The sequence below is a fragment of the Crocodylus siamensis genome, chromosome 2, assembly GCF_052110815.1.
Source record: "Crocodylus siamensis isolate JL-2025a chromosome 2, ASM5211081v1, whole genome shotgun sequence".
NCBI classification, from domain to species: domain Eukaryota; kingdom Metazoa; phylum Chordata; order Crocodylia; family Crocodylidae; genus Crocodylus; species Crocodylus siamensis.
The window spans coordinates 165,666,176-165,685,333 of record NC_143396.1 but is presented as its reverse complement, the minus strand read 5'-3'; the positions used below and the strand labels follow the sequence as shown (position 1 = coordinate 165,685,333).

At 50.8% G+C, this 19,158-nt stretch overlaps 1 protein-coding gene across 1 annotated transcript; it reads right to left on the bottom strand.

Moving 5' to 3' along the window:
* Positions 1–3,342: 3,342 nt before the first annotated feature.
* LOC149871063 (aldehyde dehydrogenase family 3 member B1-like) lies at positions 3,343–17,013 on the bottom strand. Its single transcript, XM_090034812.1, has 10 exons — positions 16,914–17,013; positions 16,172–16,334; positions 6,838–6,948; positions 6,610–6,730; positions 6,401–6,486; positions 6,196–6,277; positions 5,431–5,817; positions 5,037–5,203; positions 4,326–4,425; positions 3,343–3,536 (listed from the first exon to the last, which is right to left on the bottom strand). Exons 1-10 carry the CDS (start codon positions 16,988–16,990, stop codon positions 3,343–3,345), a joined length of 1,488 nt encoding a protein of 495 aa, XP_089890938.1. The 5' UTR covers positions 16,991–17,013.
* Between the last annotated feature and the right edge of the window lie 2,145 nt (positions 17,014–19,158).

Genomic DNA, 19,158 nt, shown 5'->3' with positions numbered 1-19,158 from the left:
CGCCTGGGAGCCCTGCACTATCATGGTGAGGTGCCCCCTGCCCACCCAGCAGCCATGGGGGCACAACTCCATGCCACCACTATCCCCACTGCTTCCAGACAGGCAGGGGGTGCCTTGCTATGGTGAGGCAGGGCTCCTGGAGGGGAGAACAGCAAGGTAGGGAGCCCTGAGCCTGCAGTGGGCAGCCTGCATCTGCCCCTACCCCACACACAAATCTGGGGGGCATGTGCCCCCTCCCACCCATAGACTTACCTGTAGAGAGCTGCTCTCCACAGCTGCCTGGCTGTATTCCCAGCCACGTGCAGATGGGTGCATGCACACATACACATGGCACCCATGTCCCACTCCCCTCAGCCGCAAGCAGCCCCTTGCAGACTGAGGGGACCCTGCAAGGGGAAACCCATGTTTTTCTGTGGCAAATGGAGAACCCGAATCCTTGCACGATACTAGGGCTCCAGGACAAGTGCTGTCCCAGAGTCATTCAGCACAGGACCAAGACTTGATGTTCAGATTTCAGGACCGTCCCACCCAATTAGGGATGGGTGGACACCCAAGGTGAATGTGACTAGATAGGTGGGGAGTATATGTGGTAAATCCATTTGTGGAGTTCTGTGGCCATAAAAATGTTTGCCAGTGGGCAGAGGTGAAGGTAAAATATGGTGGGTTTTGTCACTGGGTGAGGGAAGGGAGAAGGTTCAGGGTCCTTGTGAACTGGTGTGAAGAAGGGCACCCTGCAGCAGAACACCAGTTACTGGGGGGCAGAGTTCTTGGGGAGGCAAAAGGATGGTTAATAACTAGGTAGCGGGAATAAGTAAAGAAAAGAAACATGTTTGTGATGGGGCACATGGAAGTGGGTGAAGTACCAGGGGTGTTTGTAATGGGTCGCAGGAATATCAGGGGAGGCAACTGGGGGTAATTTTGAGACTGGGTGGTTGGATAATATATGCAGTAAATCCAGTTGTTTATATTAGATAGGTGGGGAATTGAGCATATGAGGGTTGTTTAAAACTGGCTGAAAAATGGGTGATATCAGGTATGTCTGACTGGCTGGGAGGGTGAGGTTATGGGATTTGTAACTAGGCAGCTGCTAGCAAAGGTAGTGAGAGTGGTTATGACCAAATGAGCAGAAGGAATTGGTAAGGCAAGAGTTATGTGTGTGACTGAGAAAGCAGTAAAAGGCTGGCTGTTGCTGAATGGGGAATGGTGAGACTATGTGCGTGTTTATGGTTGGGGGAGGGTATATGTGAAGGGGTTTGGGAGCTGAGAGCCTAGCCCTGGCTCAGTCATGTGGAGCTGTTTGCTGGCTGATGCTGCTGTCTTATCAGAAGTGGGCTCACACAGTCCCACAGTGAAGACCAAGTGACATCTGCACCCCTTCAGGGCAAGTGCCTTGAAATTAGCAGTGAGCAAACTGCTGGTGGAAGTAATCCAGGGAGCATAGTGCTCCCTCTGCACGAGGCCAGACTGGGCTCCAGAATGAAGGCTGGTGTTACTGGTAAAGTCAGGTAGGTGCAATGCAGATGTGAGCTAAGGAGCCTGGCTTGTATTAGATACCCACATCCTCCCTGCCCCTGCCTCATCACTGTCACATCTTTGTGCTACAGTAAAGGTACCTTATGAAAGGTAACTTTGCAGTTGCATTTCTAGAAACATGTACTTGTGTGACAAGCAGCCATGTTCTGGACCAGTTGAAACTTGCGGTTTGTACCACAGGAGATGTGAAAATGATTGTACCAGTATGTACTGAACCCTCTCTCAGAAGGACATCTCACTGAGCCAGCTAAATAAACCCATTTAAAAAGAAAACTGGAAACACAGGAACTATTTTGGTGCAGTGGAGTCCAGAGCAGGTTTTGAATTGGCCTCCTATGTCCCAACCCAAGGGTCTGCAGCCTTGCTAGCACTCTTTATAACCGCCATGTGCAGCCCCTCTGCTATCCCTGCACTCTGCTGGTGGTCCCCAACCCCAGACACAGCTCCTCATCTATTCTATCACTGCTTCCCTGCACTTGACTGCAGGTCCTTTGCTTCTCCCAGAAGCTGCTTAATTACAACAGGTAGAGGTAGAAGCCCTGACTTGGAAGCTTTGGATACAATCACCAGTGCCAGTTCCTGAGCCTCCACTCTGACCTCCAGCCAGCTGAGCTGAGCTGAGATCTGGAGGGTGAAGGAGTCACAGGGGGAGACCAGACAGGAGAACTCAATGCAGAATCTTTACTTAAGCAAAACATACAGGGCAGAGCATGGAGCAGGATGCAGGAGAAGAGATGGTACCTAAAGTAGAGCATGGTGGTGGAAGTAGGAAGAAAACCTGGCATGGGTAGGGACCCGACTTAGTTTGCGATGTTGTAGATTTCATGAAATCAAGCACTGTCTGTGAAATCAAGAAAAAAACTTACTAAAAATAAAATGCTGGCTCCCCAGTGGGAGTAGCCAGCAGTCTTCACAGCCACTAAAGCCCATCCTCAAACTCTGCCAGTGAAGTGATGCCACCCACATGAAGAGGAGCAGCCAAGATAGTGTCCACCCACCCTTTGCTGCTGATTGGCTGAGAGGGAATCATGATGGACAATCAACCACTCTGGGCCAATCAGCAGCAAGGGGCAGGTTTGCCCTAAAAAGGCTGAGAAATCAGTCTGCACACTGTGAGTGGCCCACAAAAATCCTTTTCTCTTGCCAAACTTTAGGTAGCTCCCTAGGCAGGGGGCATAGTTACTAGGTGGGTGTAGTCAACCAGGGAGAGAAGAGTGCAGATTGGGACCCAAACTTCCTAACAGCCCCCCTCCCCTGGGTCAACTAGTCTCAGAGCAGGACACTGGGGTCAGCATCGTTTGTCCCCTTGGACATGCAGAGCTGTCCCAAGAGCCATGCTGTAGCAGCCAGTGGGATGCTGGCCTGGGACAGCTCCCTGGTGGTCACGGGCTCATTGTCTCTGCAAGACAAGGACATGCCTTGAGAAGGTGCTTTGGCATTTCTGATCTGCCCACTCCCAGCAACCAAGCCAGTGGGGCAAGACTCCAGGGGGAGGTGGGTGGGGAGGCAGTTCTAAGAGTCAAGGAAATTCCTGTCCTGCTGGCCTGAGCAGCTGGAGATGGGTCAGGACCCAGGTGGGGTGGGAGGAGCAGGAGCTTTCAGGAAAGGACGGGGCCTGGAAAGGAGAAGATTTGTTTCCCCCCTTCTCCGAGGAGTAAGGAAGGAGGGAGCTGAGTTTCTGTGAAGGAGGAGTCCAGACCTTCTTGTCAGTGTGGCTCGCTGCAGAAGCCCCTTCCCTCAACCTATGCAGTCAGGGAGCCTGTGGGTAGGTGTGTGCTGCCTGTGGGGTGGGCTGAGCCGCTCCCATGCTCACAGCAGAGTGCAGCCCCCCCTGCGCTTGACCCCAAAGGCAGCGATCAGCAATGCCATCTTTTGGTCACTGTAGGGTGGGTACCGCACCCGATTGATCGCCTCCAGGCCTGCGTTACGTAGAAGGCTGGCACGGTGGTGACTGAAGGTGTCGAAGCTGAACTTGCCATGGTATTTTCCCATCCCGCTGTTCCCTGCAACACAAAGCCTGACTCAAATACTACTCCAAGAACATGGTAAAATGTGTAGTTCTGTCATCTTTCTGTACAATAGGCGTGACTCAGTATGCCCAACCACTTTGTTATGATACCTACTGGGTGAGAAGGAGTTAAAGCCTCCCTTTGGTCAAAGAAGGCAGAGAATGGCATGTCTCCCAGGAGAAGAGAAAGTCACAGGGTTGGGACTAGGCCTACCAAGGCTGGGACACAGACAGGAACACCAAGGAATGTACTCCAAGATAGCTGAGAGGCAGGGATGACTCGGAACTTGCTGGGTTAGACAGGTCACTTGGAAAGGCTCTGAGGGAAGTCTGCTTGGCCTTCGGCACCTAAGCCTTGCCCCTGCCCCCACAGTGTTTCAACTGATTAGCAAATCCGGCTTCCATGCAATCCCAATAGCCACATCACACCATGCTCTCAGCTACCTGGCCCAGTGTTATGTCACCATCCCATGAGTGGGTTCAACATGTGGATATGCAGAGCCAGGCCTCTCTGTCACTCAGGTCAACAATGGCCAAAGCAGGTTAGATCTAGACTCCGATGGTCTACAGCCCTCTCACCAAGCATTATGCTCTAGTACCACAGGGCATTGACCCTCCAGCCCCAGAACACACCCCATGTAAGGGTGGTCTCTCACGCTTAGTCTGCTGCTGGGCCTTTGACAGGAGAAGAGGAGTGAAAGGGGATCAGCCCTAGACTGAAGCAATGGGTCAGGGATAAATAAAAACAAGCACTGGCAATATGGGCAAGGGGGCCCAAACATACCAATCCCACCAAAGGGCAATGAAACCAGCGCAACGTGCATCAGGGTGTCATTGCCACAAAAACCACCGCTGCTCGTCCGGTCCAGCAGCTGGTGTATCACCTGCCAGAGAAACAAAGCACATGAGGGACCCCCAGTCCAGCCCCCGCCCCAAACCCATAGATGCAGTTTACACCCCTAACCTCTCTCCTACACCTGCACCCCCACATGACCAAAAGCCATTCTGTTGCCACCGAAATCCATGCTTAGCCAGTGCAATCTGACTGGTATAAATCCTAGCATGGATGCTGAGCAGGCACAGCCCAGGAACTGTGAGCATCAGAGTAGTGCCTGCTGGATACCAGTATGTGCATAATGCCCAGAGGGGAGGTAAGAGGGCAGGACTATGCTCCCAACCCTGAAGGCTTCCAGGGCAGCTGAAACAAAATTACACCCAAACGACCTAATCTTAGACTGGCCAAAGCATACACAGAGGGTTGCCCTGCTGCCAACTAGTCAGTCTCCATCTTGAGACAAAGTGGAGCTGCTTTCCTATGGAGATGAACCCCAGGGCTGGGTCACCTGCCTATGCTGCCTTTCCTGCACCTGGTGAGAAAGGGTGAAAAGCCAGTGATGGCATGAGCCGTGGGCCCCACAGTAAAATGTTATCCAGGATGAGAACTGACTCTATACACTTGCCCTGCCCTCTCCTCCATTCAACCCCTCCTCCATACCTTGTTATCACAGGAGAAGGCGTACAGGGACAGCGGTCGTTCCCGGGCATTGATGAAGTCGATGGCTTCCTCCAAGTTGGCCACAGTGACAATGGGCAAGATGGGCCCAAATATTTCCTCCTGCATGATGGGTGCTGAAGTTGACACATCCACCAGCACTGTGGGGGCTGCAGAAGGAGGGAAGGGGTCACCACAATCACGGGGGCATGCAGTGTCCTTCCCATCATGGCCATGCCCTGGGACTGTAGCTCCCCTGTTCTTTTCTCCCCAGTTACCCCAGACCTCTTACATGGAGGTGCCTCTGCTCTGCCTACTTCCTCAATACAGGAGAACCCCTGTCAGCCAGACCTGAGCACTCCCCAAAAGCCTGTGTCCCCAATCTAGTGTCCCTCACCAATGTACCGCTCCTTCGCATCTGTCTGTCCCCCAATGGCCACACGTCCACCATTCATCAAGGCCCGCAAGCGCTCAAATTGCTTGTCGTTGATAATGCGACCGTAGTCAGGTGACTCCTTGGGCTCGGCCCCATAGAAGTCATTGATGGCACGGCGCAGGACAGGCAGTAACTTTTCCTGTGTCTCCAGGGTGCACAGCACATAGTCAGGTGCAATGCAGGACTGCCCTGCATTGAAGAAGCGCCCCCAAACTATTCGGTTGGCTGCATTCTGCAGGTCACACTGGTCAGCCACATAGCAGGGGTTCTTGCCCCCCAGCTCCAGAGTCACTGGTGTCAGGTGCGTGGCTGCAGCTTTCATGATGATCTTGCCCACTCTGGGGTTGCCTGTAGGGGAGGAGGAAATGCATGAGGATAGAGATCCTGCTATCAGCCTGACAGGGGGCTTGGGGACTGGGACTAGTATAAGATGCAGGTAATTGCAGTCTCTTCCAGGAGTAAGAAGGACTCTATATCTGTCTCTTCCCTACACAATGTCCCTGAGGTCACCCCTTCATCTCTGTCACCCAGCTGGACATCTCTCTCTTGGAACAACCCCTTCTGGTCAGTCAGAGCAGCAATGAGGGCACTGGCTCCCTGACCCAGACTTTGTCCCTGTGCTGCTTGGACTGGGAGCAGGGGTGCAGAAAGTCTGAATGATGCCCCTTTTGGAGTGGAAGTGAAGGCATCTTTGGGGTAGGGGATGTGGGATTACTTGCATCATACCAGTGAAAAAGATGTAGTCAAACTTGTTCTCCAGCAGCTTTGTAGTCTCCTCCACACCAGCAGTCACCACAGCGAAGCAGTCCTGCAAGGGAAGAGAGGGCATATTGGTTCCCACTTTATCCCACACCCTTCTGCCTGTCTCAGGATATATGAGGAAGGGGTTCAGATCAGGACATGGATGCCAGGGTAAGGCACAGCTCCTTACCTTGTCCAAGTAGTTGGGCAGCATCTCAGCTATGAGTGCCTCAGAATATTTGCTGATCTCAGAGGGTTTGATGATGACACAGTTACCTGGGGAGAGGCCAGGCAGGATGTCACTGTGTAGCTCAGAGACATTGTGCCATCACCTGGATCCCAGCACCCTAACCCATCACTGGGGAAGTGGTTCCTTGCTGGGCTTAGCACCTGACTCACCAGCAGCAATGGCCCCAATCATTGGCACCAGGAGCAGGTGGATTGGGTAGTTCCAGGGCCCAATGATTAGTGCCACCCCATAGGGGTCCTTGCGGACGAAGGCTGAGTCCAGCTGAACCACCTGAGGTAAGGAAAAAGCCACAATGTCAGGAGTAGTCTTCTAACTTACCCCCAGGCATGTCCCTCCACCTCCTGCCAGCTCAGCAGCAGGGATATGCCCTCCCTTACCAGGTTTTTCTCCACATGCTCATCTTTCATCCAGGCAGACAAATTGTTGATTGCATAGTTGACCTCGTTCCTGACCAGGAGAATATCAGAGAATTCTCCCTCGAAGGGTGGCTGCAGGCACAAAGCAATGTTGGCACCAACCCTGCTGTGGGCACCTCTCCCACCCCTAAGAGTGACTCAGCTCCACTCAGCAATCCCCACAGACTCTGGTGCACCAGAATGGCACAGATACAGACAGCTTGGGGTAGCTGGGGGAGGCACTCTATGAGCAGGCAACCACAGTACTGTCCTCAAGACTAATGGTCACCTTGCTTTGTCTCGGCCAATGCTGTGCTAATCCAGAGGCTGCTGGCTCCCCACTAACACTGACTCTCCACTACACACACAGCAGCATCATAAAGCCTGAACTCCTAGAAGAGTGGAGGGCTCAATGTGGGCACCAAGGCATATGCAGGCAGACTCCATCCCTTGCCTGGGAGTCCAGCTTTGAAGAACATCCTGGCTCACCCTGCATTCCACATGCACCAGTTTCCAAAAATGAGGCACAGGTCGGGGGGAACAGACCCCCAGGGCCTCCACTGGGCTGTGTCCAGCAGCGGGAGCCCCTCCCCACCAACACGTCCCTGGACGACCAGATCTTCCCAGACCTGGCTGGGCTGGGGCTGCCCCCACGTGAGTCTCTGCTGCTGAGTTGAGCCATGCCTGCACATGGCCAGCTGCAGGGGGACTCAAGGTGCAGTGGCAGCAGCCTCTGTCACCTCCACCCCCACAGAGATGGGGAGGGAGCCCCCTGTGGCCCTGGAAGAGTACCCCTAGGCTCCAATCCTCCCACCACCCAGCTGGGCTGGGGCCCCACTTACCTTCCCCTGCTCCTGGCTGGGCCGCACAGTCAACCGCTCACCATGGGGGCCTTGATCTGCCCCCCACCTCTTCCCTTCCCCACAGATTTATCTGCTAGGGTGGGGGGCAGCAGGTGTGCATATGTGTGCACACCCAGCTGTTCCCCCACCAGCCCAGGATCTACCAAAAGAGGCTCCAAGATCTACCTCTAGATCGGGATATCCAGGTTAGTGACCACTGCTCTAGTATTTTCTGTAGTCAAAAAATGAGTGAAAATGAAGAGCTGGCATTTTCTGTGGAGTGTCTTGAGACTAAGGAGAGATGCCCTGAGTCTAATGCGGGGTGCCTTGAATCTAAAAAAAAAAAGGTTGAGAACCACTGTTTTAAGTGTTGCAGTGATAAAAGTTGTAAGTTAGAGACACTCCATTACTTAGAAGACTAAAGAAGTTGGGAATTGGGAGATGGTCCCTCAGTTATACTAATTGGTTAGAGAAACAGACCAAGGGTCTGCAGAGATTGCCTACTGCTCCACAATAAAATGTATCCCTTTGTTCTTCTTATTCACATATGCCGGTGTTTACTGAACCCAGTGATCAGTATGTATATGCTGCATTACTGAAGCATGCAGAGTAGCTTGCTATGCAAGCTTGTTACCTTGTTACTATGCCCACACTTATGATCTGAAGAGAAAAAGCCTTTGGGTTGACAGACTTCATGCTCAGCTTTGCCCAAAAGCTGATATTTTTCCCCAAAGGCTGAGAAAATCTTTTTACAGTATCTACTTAAAGATTTAGGCTTTCACAACTCCATATTTGCTATCTTCACATCATATCTGGATGAACTTCAAAACTTCATCATATCTGGATGAACTTCAAAACTTGGCCTGTAAATCTGGATCATGTACAACAATTTTGATATCATGTATATTCCTTTTGAAGTCATTCCTAGGCATGCTCATCAGATATCTAATAGAGCAATAATCCTATTCTGTCTGCCCAGGCAAATGCCATTTTCTGTATTGAGGCACCTGCTGAATACAGGCATTACTATCCATGAGACAGCCCTTAAAGTCTCTGTCTGCTGGAAAATATTGTAAAACTCTTCAGTGCTGTTGAAGAACGCCAGGAGTCAATTAACAAGGCCTGAGCCACTTGACCACTTAAACAGAGCCTGAGTACTCATCACAGAAAATTAACACTGTCTTAAGTGAAATGCTCCAGGTCATGAACGACACATGCCCCCAGCAGCCGGGTGGGCATGGCAGCACCAGGAGTGCGGCAGCAGGAGTGTGGCAGTGGTAAGCAGAAGCTCCCGCAGACGCCGCCGGAGCTGTCAGTGGCGAGCGCTGAGCAGGTGTCAGCAACCACCCACAGATGCCGCTGGCAGCATTGGGAGTGGCCAGCAGCGATCACTGACCACCTGCAGATGCTGCCGGCGGTGGGGAGGGGGGTGAGTGGCAACCGCCTACAGGCACCGCCAACAATGTCAGCGGTGCCTTTTTGTAGGGGGTGCACCGCCACGTCTACCCCTACACATCACCCCTGCTGCAGCTCTAGTTATGTGGATGACAGCTAGTGAACTATAACACCTCCTGTAGGTTTTGCATATTGATTTCCCAGAAGCCCCTGAAACAAATAGGTAAACAAAAAGCTAAAGTGTCAGTGATTTTTTTTTTTAACTCTCCTGCAGTGACCAGGAAGTCTGTAAATGCGGAAGGTTGCTAGAAGGTTGCTAGAAAAGCTAAGTACTGGCAAGTCAGTACTAGACCAGATGGCAGAAGTGAAAAGAAAACTTCCTTTTCAGGAGCTCCACTATTACTGAAGGGTAGGTTTGTATAACTAGGTGGTCTTCCAAGGACCACCAGAGAACTGTTTTGAGCTGCTTCTTCACTCTCTAAGAATGGAGGCATCTAGGTTCCCCGGGGTTCAACACAGTTGCAACTGACAGGTGAGAGGAAACTTTGAGCCTGTTCTATTCTGACAAAGGTGCCCAAACTTGGTAACAGCATAAGAGGAGACAAAGCAAAAAGGAGGAGGTGTTGACAACTAGAAAAAGGATCAAAGGTAAATAGGAGAGAAACACCCCACAGGGGTAGTGAGTAATGTCTTGTGAGTCTGGTATGCGCATCACTGATTTGTTTTTCTGTACTTAGAGGATTAGTAGTGTGTGAGTGTTGGTACTACTAAAGGAATTGAATAAGGTGTTCTGCGTTTACCTGCCTGTCCTTTGCCTAATTAGAGGGTGGGGTTTCATGTGTTACAATCTGGGGTTTGGATATAAGCTTTAATTTAAATATGTATTTATATATAGAGAGAGACTTCAGGTACCGAGGACCATCACAAGCTAATATCCTGTTCTCCCATTATAGCAAAAAGACTATGTCCATACTGATAGTATGATGGTTCTCAAATGGGGTTGCCATGGCATTCAGGGGTGCTGCAAGGCCCTTTCAGGGGTGCTGTATGAGGTGCACAGAGTAGTTTCACCTGGCTATGGCAGCATTACTCCAGTTGCGAACCATTGAGAGAAACTGAAATAGCACAAAGTAGTTCTCAACTGTGTGGTACCAAGTTAAAAAAAAATATAGAGGGCTGCTTGGAATCTAAAAAGATTGAGAACTACTATGATAGTATACCCACATGTCATTCAGCCCCCGCCAGGGGTGAGGTGGTGGGGGGATGAGAAGAGTTTAAATGTGAGTTTCATTCAGTTCAGGAAACCTTTCCAAAAGTCATATTAAAGTCAGCACTTGTGAAAGTCCAACAGCATGCATGCATGATGCTAAAAAAAAGTGGAAGAAAAAAGAAAGGCATGGGTGTATATGGAAAATGGGTTAAATACAACTTGGGTTTACCAAAGTTAGATCATGTCAGCCTAACCTGGTATCCTTCTTTGATACAACAACCGGGTGTCTAGCTAGGGGTAGATGAGGTGGACCTGCACTTCCCTTCTCAGCATGCTCGGTAGGCTCCAGGTGGAAGAGATGGCCTGGGTACTCACAGAACACTATGAAGCTACAATCGCAGAAAAAAATATGAGTACTGCTTGCTTGATGCCAGATGAGGCCCCTCTTACCTTTTAATTTAATGATGCAGTGGTTAGGGCACTTGCATCTGCACCTGCCTCTCCTACTTCCTAGCACAGTGCTCTAGCTACTTGTGCATGTAGCCTATAAGTGGTTAATTTGTGGTCCCCAGGCTCCCACCCAGGCACCACTTCCCACACATGCCTTGCATAGCAGCAGCACCCAGGGTCTCCTGGCTCGCCCTCTGACTTCCACTTCCTGGCCCTGCCCCCCGCTGGCAGCAAGGGACCCCATGTGCAAGGAGCTGAGGGTAAGGCCAGGACACCCAGGCATGCAGTACAGCCAGGGAACATGCACACACACAATGCTATGAGGGGGCACCCATGCAGTGTATGCCCTGGAGAGCTTGTGGCTTATGTTTCATAGATTTCATAGACATTAGGGCTGGAAGGGACCTCAAAGATCATCAAATCCAGCCCTCTGTCCCAGGGGCAGGAAGTCAGCTGGGGTCAAAGGATCCCAGCAAGATAAACATCCAAACATTTCTTGAATGAATCCAGAGTAGGTCCCTTCACCACTTCTGGAGGGAGTCTGTTCCAGGTCTTGGGGAATCGGACAGTAGAGACATTTTTCCTTATGTCCAGCCTAAAACAGTCTTGGAGGAGTTTATGACCATTGGTCCTTGTTTTTCCTTGGGGTGCTCTAGTGAACAGACATTCTCCCAGATCTTGATGCACACCCCTTATATACAGCCACCAGGTCACCCCTGAGCCTGAGCTTTTCCAGGCTGAAGAGTCCCATGGGTCTCAGCCTCTCTTCATAAGGCCTGTTCTCTTGCCCTCTGATCATGTGCGTGGCTCTCCTCTGGTGTCTCTCAAGCTTCTCCACATCCTTCTTGAATTGTGGAGCCCAGAATTGGATAAAGTACTCCAGCTGCGGCCTCACCAAGGCTGAGGACAGCAGGAGGATGACATCCTGAGATTTACTTAAGAAGCATCTATGGATGCAAACCAGTGTTTTGTTTGCTTTGCCAGCTGCAACATCAGATTGGTAGCTCATGTTCATCTTGTGGTCAATCATGACCCCCAAGTCTCTTTCAACCATGGTGCTAGCAAGCGTAGCACTGCCGAGCCTATAAGCATGCTGCGCGGGGATTTTCATGAGATGGAGTACCTTACATTTCTCAATATTGAACGTCATTAGGTTTGTGTCCGCCCACTTACTAAGCTTACCCAAGTCAGCCTGGATCACTAGCCTGTCCTCAGGTGTAGACGCTATGCCCCAAAGTTTAGTGCTATTGGCGAACTTAGCCAGTACGCTTCTGACACCAGTGTCTACGTCATTGATAAAGATGTTAAAAAGAAGATGTTGATACAGATGTTGGTGTAGCCTGCACAGCATGTGGCCCCCATCAGTGTGGCTTGCAAGGCATGTGTCTTGCAGCCACTTAGGGACAGATATTCAAAAAACCTGAGCCTGAATTGATTCACTCTTCGCAAGTTAATCTAAGTTGTGCAGCTTAAACTGATTAATAACTGGACAGACATTCTCCGTTAAATCAGAAAATGCAGCCACATGCCTGCAGTGGTTCAAATCAGAAGTCACGGGGGCGCTAGAGCATGCCTGCCAGCCACTGCCAAAGGGGAGGGAAGAAAGACACCCTCCAAGGCTCTCACCCCTCCCTGCTAGAGCGGAGCGGGGCATAGCCAGGCACTAGCAGGGGCTAGCACAACACACCAGATGCCAACCACCAGCGGGGAAGGGGTGGAGGGCAGCTGCTGCCAGATTGAGGAGTGGGGATGGGAAAAATAGTCCTTTCTCTTCAGCAAGCATATATTGAACACAGCAGTTTGCAAAGCATACAACAGGGAACTACCAAAAATCTTCCTCTAAGCTAAGATACAGCCCAGTAAAACCCAGCATACACAACTTAGTCTAACTTAAAATGTAAACCAGGAAGACAAGAATTAGTTTTACTAATCTTGAGGACAGAGTGTCTCCTTATAGCCAGACATTCATAAAGGCTTTGTTTAGGTATTTCCACCCTTTACACCTTCTGCTTTATAATGTAAATGTAGCTCTCTGCATTTTTTGGTGAAGCTTTTTGCAACTTTCCTTAACTACATCTCCAACATGTGTGATGATTCTCAGGTCCTTGCCAACACTTCCCACCTCTCAGTCTGGTCCTGCAGGTCTTAGCTCTGGGCTCACAGGTGCAGGGCTTGGATCTCCACACAGGGGACTAGCTTGCCTCTCTCCCTACTCCCACCCCAACCCCCCAAGGCCAGGCTGTGAAATTAATTCCCTCCATGCCTGGCTGCAGGCAAGCTGCAGAGACTTCAGCCAAACCCCCAGGGGCTCCAGGGGAGAGAGGGGACAGAGGGAAGAATTAACTCTGTCCCTGCCTGGCTGCAGGCAAGCCATGGAGGTGCAGCAGGGAGTGGCAAACCCCAGCTGCAGTTCCCATGGTTTGCCAGCGGGGCGGTGGGGGGGTGGAGAGGGGACGAAGGGAGAAATTCGCCTCAGGGGCTATGGCAGGCCAGCTTCTGGCCATACCCTACCCCTGCTCTGGCTAGACAGCAGAGGGGAGGGGCCAGCCCAGCTCACTGGAACAGAGAGCAGAGCTGCTCAGACAGAATGCCGGGATGCTGGGGGAGTCTGGTTTAACTTAAACCAGCAAAGGGTCTGGGACAGACATTGCATAAACCAGTTTGAGCCAAATCAGTTAAATCTGATACTACATTCAACCAGGTTTATCTCAAACCGGCTTTGGCCATTTTCAAACTGGTTTATGAGCACTGAATGTCTGTTCTGTTACAGGTTTAAGTAAGTTTCTGATCACTTAAATCGATTTATGTGTAATGTCTGTCCCTAGCCTCTAGAATTTGGACAGCTCTGAGCTAGACCATACTCCAGGTATTACCATGGGTGGATCCAAAACTATGGTTAGGTGGTGTGACCATGCTCTCCTCAAGTCTGTGGCACATGCACAGTAAGCTCTCTGAGTACACTGGCTATTGAGCTAAAAGGTGAAAGGATCTTCTTCCTCTGCCATTTTCCTTTTGGACAGGTCCATACATACGTGGGAAATTGTGTTCTCCTACAGGTGAGAATGGAATGAAAAAGTCACAGAAGTGCTGACATTTGCACTTACACAACTACCTAACCGCCATTTAAGCTCATAAAGATTAAATGGGATTTTAGCCCATAGTTAGGAAGCATCATCATTACAGGGGAGGCTGGGGCTAGATGATCTTGAGGAATGGAATCACTGAAATGGTGTTGCTCAATAGAAATTTGACCTGGTTCCCTGCCAAATACCCTCCTTTGTCCATTGTTTTCTTAGATGAGTAGGAGGCTATAAAGAAAAAAATGGACATTACTAGAGTGGGACTAGTACTTCGGCGCCTAAACAGAATGGAAAGGAATGTGAGACTATACAAGGCACGTTTTGTTCCTAATCATGTCCCCCTCTATTTTCACACTGGGGTTACAGGGATGATAGAGGAACAATGCATTTATTCCAAAAATCTGTCCACAGAGTGAGCATTTGTGAATCTAACTTTTAGAGTACAGGAGAAAGGGTGGAACATTTGAGAGATATCTTTGTTCTGGAGGCCTCTGAAAACTATTCCAAAGTAGTTTCTCAGTTTGCTGACAAGTTATTTCCATAGAACTACAAAGCTGGTAGCGCTCCAAAAATTAGATCACCCTGAAGTGTGCATATGTGCAGAACCCCCCCGGCTGAAGCATAACAAAGGAGCCCTCTCCAACCAGAGGGTGAGTGGGTGCTGCTCATTAGCTCCCTCCACCTCTGGGGGAGTCTGTCAGTGAGTGGACTCACCTCTACAGGAGCCTATCACTCTGCTGGTGCTGCTCCTTTAAAGTTCCCAGTGCTTTAATGGGCAATTGGTTTTTTAGCACCCAGCTGCCAGGTTGCTCTGTCAGCCTTACAACCTGGCAGAGACACCCAATGGGTTAATCAGTGGGTCAATGACAGGGGCTACATCCCTTTTCTAATGCTGAAACAGGGCTGTGACCTGCCACCCTCAGCAAAGCAATGGTTCTTACAGTTAAGACACTTGCTAACACATATGTTTATTCCAAGGACCCTAGAAGAACCAGAGGCCCTTATTTATTGTTCCATTAACTCCCAGGCTCCTGCCCATTCTGTTAATGAAGAACAAGTCCATGAACCTGGCATTCTTTGTGAAAGTGGAGGAAGGGGATTTATCATGACCACAAAAAAACATCAATGGCACTGCATCTGCATGTCCAGACTGTGCTAGATGCAACAAGAGATTAATTTAAGCATCCTGGACCACCACAAGAAAAAGGCCTTACTCTCTAACCTGTGCTTGTGAATAACAAAGAGAAAGCAAATCTGATGCATACAGGTCTGTCCAAAAGCCAGGAAGCTGTGGAAAGAGGTGGGCCCAAGAGTTAACAAGATGCTGACCTTAACAGGAAAACTCCCTCAAAGCATTCTGTCCTAGGGCATTCACTTGTTATGTTGGGTCTGGCTCTGCCACAAAAGCTGCAGAAGTCAAATGACAGCAGTGGCATGTGATTTTACAAAGGTGTGAGCGGATGATTGTGGTTAGTATACAGTGACAGCATTCAGGACTTTGAGTTGGCAGCCAGAGGGCAACATGTGATTGCAGAGTTTTAGATATAAGAAAAGAACTTGGCCTCCATTCCTAGGTCTGTCAGCTATAAATAATGGGGTTGCTTCATGAGTGCCAAACCATCCATTCTGCCCCCTTACCCATCTCTTTCCCTACTGTGCATGTCTCCTCTTACGTTATGACTGTAACAGCCCCTAAAGTGTGATGGCTTTACTGACTGGTCAGGTACTGCCTGGCCAGGCCACTTTGACATACCCTTGTAAATGAGTAGATCTACTCCAGAGCCACCAAGGTGGGGAGTGGGGAAGCTCAGGTCTGTACATGAGCTGAAGGTCATTCGCCTGTTAGCAGGTGTTACATTAGGGAGATCAAGAACAAGTTCATCACAAAAGAAATGCTGACAAGTGGTTCACAGCTTTGCTTGCTTGACCCTGCAGGGTTTTCTGCCCCTAGAATAACAGCTTTTCTATAGAGGGAACAGCACTGTCTTCAGAGATGGTGCCAGGCTGCAGATTTTACTCCACCATGGACTGGTCTTCTCCCTGCCTTACTTTCCTTTGGTCCAGTGCCCTGCTCTGACCTGTCTTGATGGACAGAAACTCAAAAAAGCATGGACATGGGTACAATACCCAACTAAAAAATGCCCCAGGCCTGGAAACATAGTATCCGGTTCACGCCTCCATAAAGGAGGAGAGGAATGAAACACATGACTGGATGGTATGGATGGTAGATACTTCTGGGAATGGGACCAAGCACAGAAGAAACTAGACCCAAGAGCCCCCTGCAGTTGTGCTATAGAGGAGATCCCAACAGGCTGAACTGTGCAGAGAGGCCCCCTCACCTTGCTCAAGTCTGCAGCTAAGACATCCAGGATGGACTGCTTCTTCTCATCCAAAAATCGGCCCAGCGCCTCCAACTGAGAGATCCGATACTCTATGGGACGTGTCTTCCCCGCGAGCCAGGAAGCACGTAGGCGGTTCACCAGCCCTGCATAAGGGTTCGTGCTGAGGATTGAAAGAGCAAGTCAGCCTGTGTTGGCAGGTCCTATAGGCCTTGACACCCACCCCATTTCTACCTGTCCTGCTCAATGCCTCCCACACCCATCACAGCTTTGACCCCACAGTCCCTTCTGTGACCCATCACAGCTTTGACCCCCCAATTGCCACAGCCTCTTCTCCTCACTCGAAAGCAAACCTTCACTGTTTCTCCAAGCAGCCTCAAGTCCCAGGAATCTTCTGCCTGGTATGGGCCATGGTTTGGCAACTAGGATGCCTTGCCATAAGCTACTCTGCCTGAAAATTCCCTCTCATGGCTGGGGACTGGTGGGTCAATCCTGCCAACCAGCCCTTCTCTCTAGGTTTGCTGGGCCAGTGGAACTACTGGCCCTCCTATTTGTCCTTCAACCCTAATCCTACAGATTTTGGCATCAGGTAGGGCTCCTGGCATATGCTCCCTGTGTGGTTTGGGGTTTGACTGCCCCATGATTTGGCCCCATGACCTGAATCAGGCACCTACCCTGGACCACAACTCCCTGGACTCATAGAGTACCATCTCTTGGCATCTCTGGGCACTCTGCCACTTACCTTGTGGCTTTGTCATCTGACTTGCCAGCCTTGCTGCTCACAAATGCCTCCTCTTGGCCCTCTTCATTCCTGCTCATCTTTTCTTGCTGGGAGGTATGGACAGCAAGGTGTCCAATGAGTCTTCTCTCTATAGAAATAGACAAGATTGTAGCCCCAGTGTAGTGCTCAGCCTGTCTGCCCCCGCTATTGAGAGATGCAACCTCTCCACTATGACATGCTGCCCCTGGCACCATACAGGACAGATTGTGACTGCAAGTCCCCATTTGCCACAGATCCTGTCATCTGCTTCCCTGGGAGTCTCTAGCTGCCACATTACAGCTCTCCAGGGTGTAGGCTCACCGGGGCCAGGCTCCCTGTGAATGCCCAGTCCTTCCTAGAACTGGCATCTTCCCCACCTACCTGTGAGGCTGGAACCACGTGGACAGGCTGCTGACCCCACAGCCATCATGAAGGAGTTAAGCCAGGCCAATCCCCTGTGGAAACCCCTCGACTCCCCCCCACACACTTCCTCACCCCACCTTACCCTCCTCCAATAAGCCTTCTGGACAATTTGATTCTCTAGTGATTGAGTCAGTTGTTCCAGCATAGGTTCAGATGCAGGTACCAGTGGAATATGCTTGGACCAGGGAGGATGTGTATGGGATACTTTTCTCTCCTAAGCCAGACCTGTTGGAGCAGGGAGAAATGTGCAGCCCTGACTCCATCCCCACCCATGGGGCTGGCTCCGGGAGGATGGCAAAAGGCCCTACAGGGTATGTGGGGGCAGAAATAAGATTTATTTGTGGGACTGTTGTGTGGCAGCAAATATGAGCAGGGATTGACCCCACATCAATCCCTGGTCTGACAGCAGCAGGGGCTCATATCCACAATAGAGACCAACCTCCCACTCCCCTCCCTTGGCCAGAGGGCCCAGGACTATGATGCAACCCAGCAGGGTATAAGAAGTGGTGTAGAGACCTAAAGGAAGTCCCCCGGCCCTTCTCTGGGCAGGTGCATGAAGAGAGGTTGCTCTCCCTGCCTCTTCTTGCTGCACTCCCCCTTTCCACTCATATTCCTCAGGGCCAAGAACTGGCCAAACCTGCCTGAGGCCATGGAAAATTGAGAAACTGGTGCTGGCATAGGGACATCAGTGGGGAGGGTGAAGACATTCCTATGTCAGCTAAAGCCCTAGTGTAAACACACTTCTACCAACAGAAGCATCCCCTAGCACCCCCCCACCCCCCAGCTACTTTCCATCAGGGCACTGGTATAGGCCAGACTCAGCTGGGGCAAGAAGGTGGTTGCCTGCACACAGAGGAATGAACAGACCTAGACTCAGCCAGTGTCAGGAAAGCCTAGTGTGTGCCTTGTGGACTCTAAGCCAGAGCCTGCCAAAGAGGGGCCATGCTGTAGCCCTCCCCATGAGCAATGGTACAGCTCCTGAGTGGGGTACATGCCCAGGAGAGAGGACAGTCCACTCTGCCTGAAAGCTTCTCTGAAGGAGAGATACAACCTTGGCCTCTCCCCCCCCCAAAATACACACAGGGTTCAGGAAGGGCCTAGATACTAGGGCTAGGAGCTGCTTTGGGGAGGATCAGAGTCTGTAAATAGTCACACTAGCCCCAAGCCATTCCTGACCTTGCTACTGTAATAGCAACAGCACCTCATTATCTTTAATGAGTTTCACCTTGGGCACCCCCAGGCAGCATAGGTGAGCCAAACAGAGAGGATCCTCATTGCCAGCAGACGCTTGCTCTGTCCACCCCTCACAGTAGCATACCTACAGGTGGGCAAGATGGGCATGAGCATCTAAGGTTGCGGAGAGCCAGAAAGGTGGCAGGAGAATGCCTCCCCCTCCTGTCTGCCCTACCCTTCTTTCCACTCTGTACTTTCTATTCAGCAGCTCCAGCAGCCAGGTAGGGCGCCCGGTGTGAGACCCACAGGAAAGGCAGAGCAGCCGCCATGGGGTTGGTACTGACCAGAGGTTCAATGTCAGGGGAAGCTGTTGCATGGAGGGGTGCTGGTTAACCCTTGCACATCCTTATTTTATCACAGATCATTAGTTTTTAAATCAAGGCTTGAACCACATTTCAGCTGCAGCTTCCACATAAACTACTGAAGCAGCAACTCACCCTGTTACACCCTTGCTGGCCACTGCCCCTGCCCTGTGTGCCACTGCCCTCCAGGGTACAAAAGTGCCATCTCTGCACCTCCTCCCTGCCCCACAAGCTGTCTGAGCTGCACTGCTCTTCTTCTCCCTCTGCTG

Bases quoted from the DNA above. Each gene is read 5' to 3' on its own strand.
- LOC149871063 (XM_090034812.1), bottom strand. From the start codon at position 16,990: ATGAGCAGGAATGAAGAGGGCCAAGAGGAGGCATTTGTGAGCAGCAAG. The intron at 6,949-16,171 runs GTGAGGGGGCCT...TTGTGCCTGCAG, and splicing joins TAGCTGCAGACTTGAGCAAG to CCACCCTTCGAGGGAGAATT. The intron at 6,731-6,837 runs GTAAGGGAGGGC...TCCTTACCTCAG, and splicing joins AGCATGTGGAGAAAAACCTG to GTGGTTCAGCTGGACTCAGC.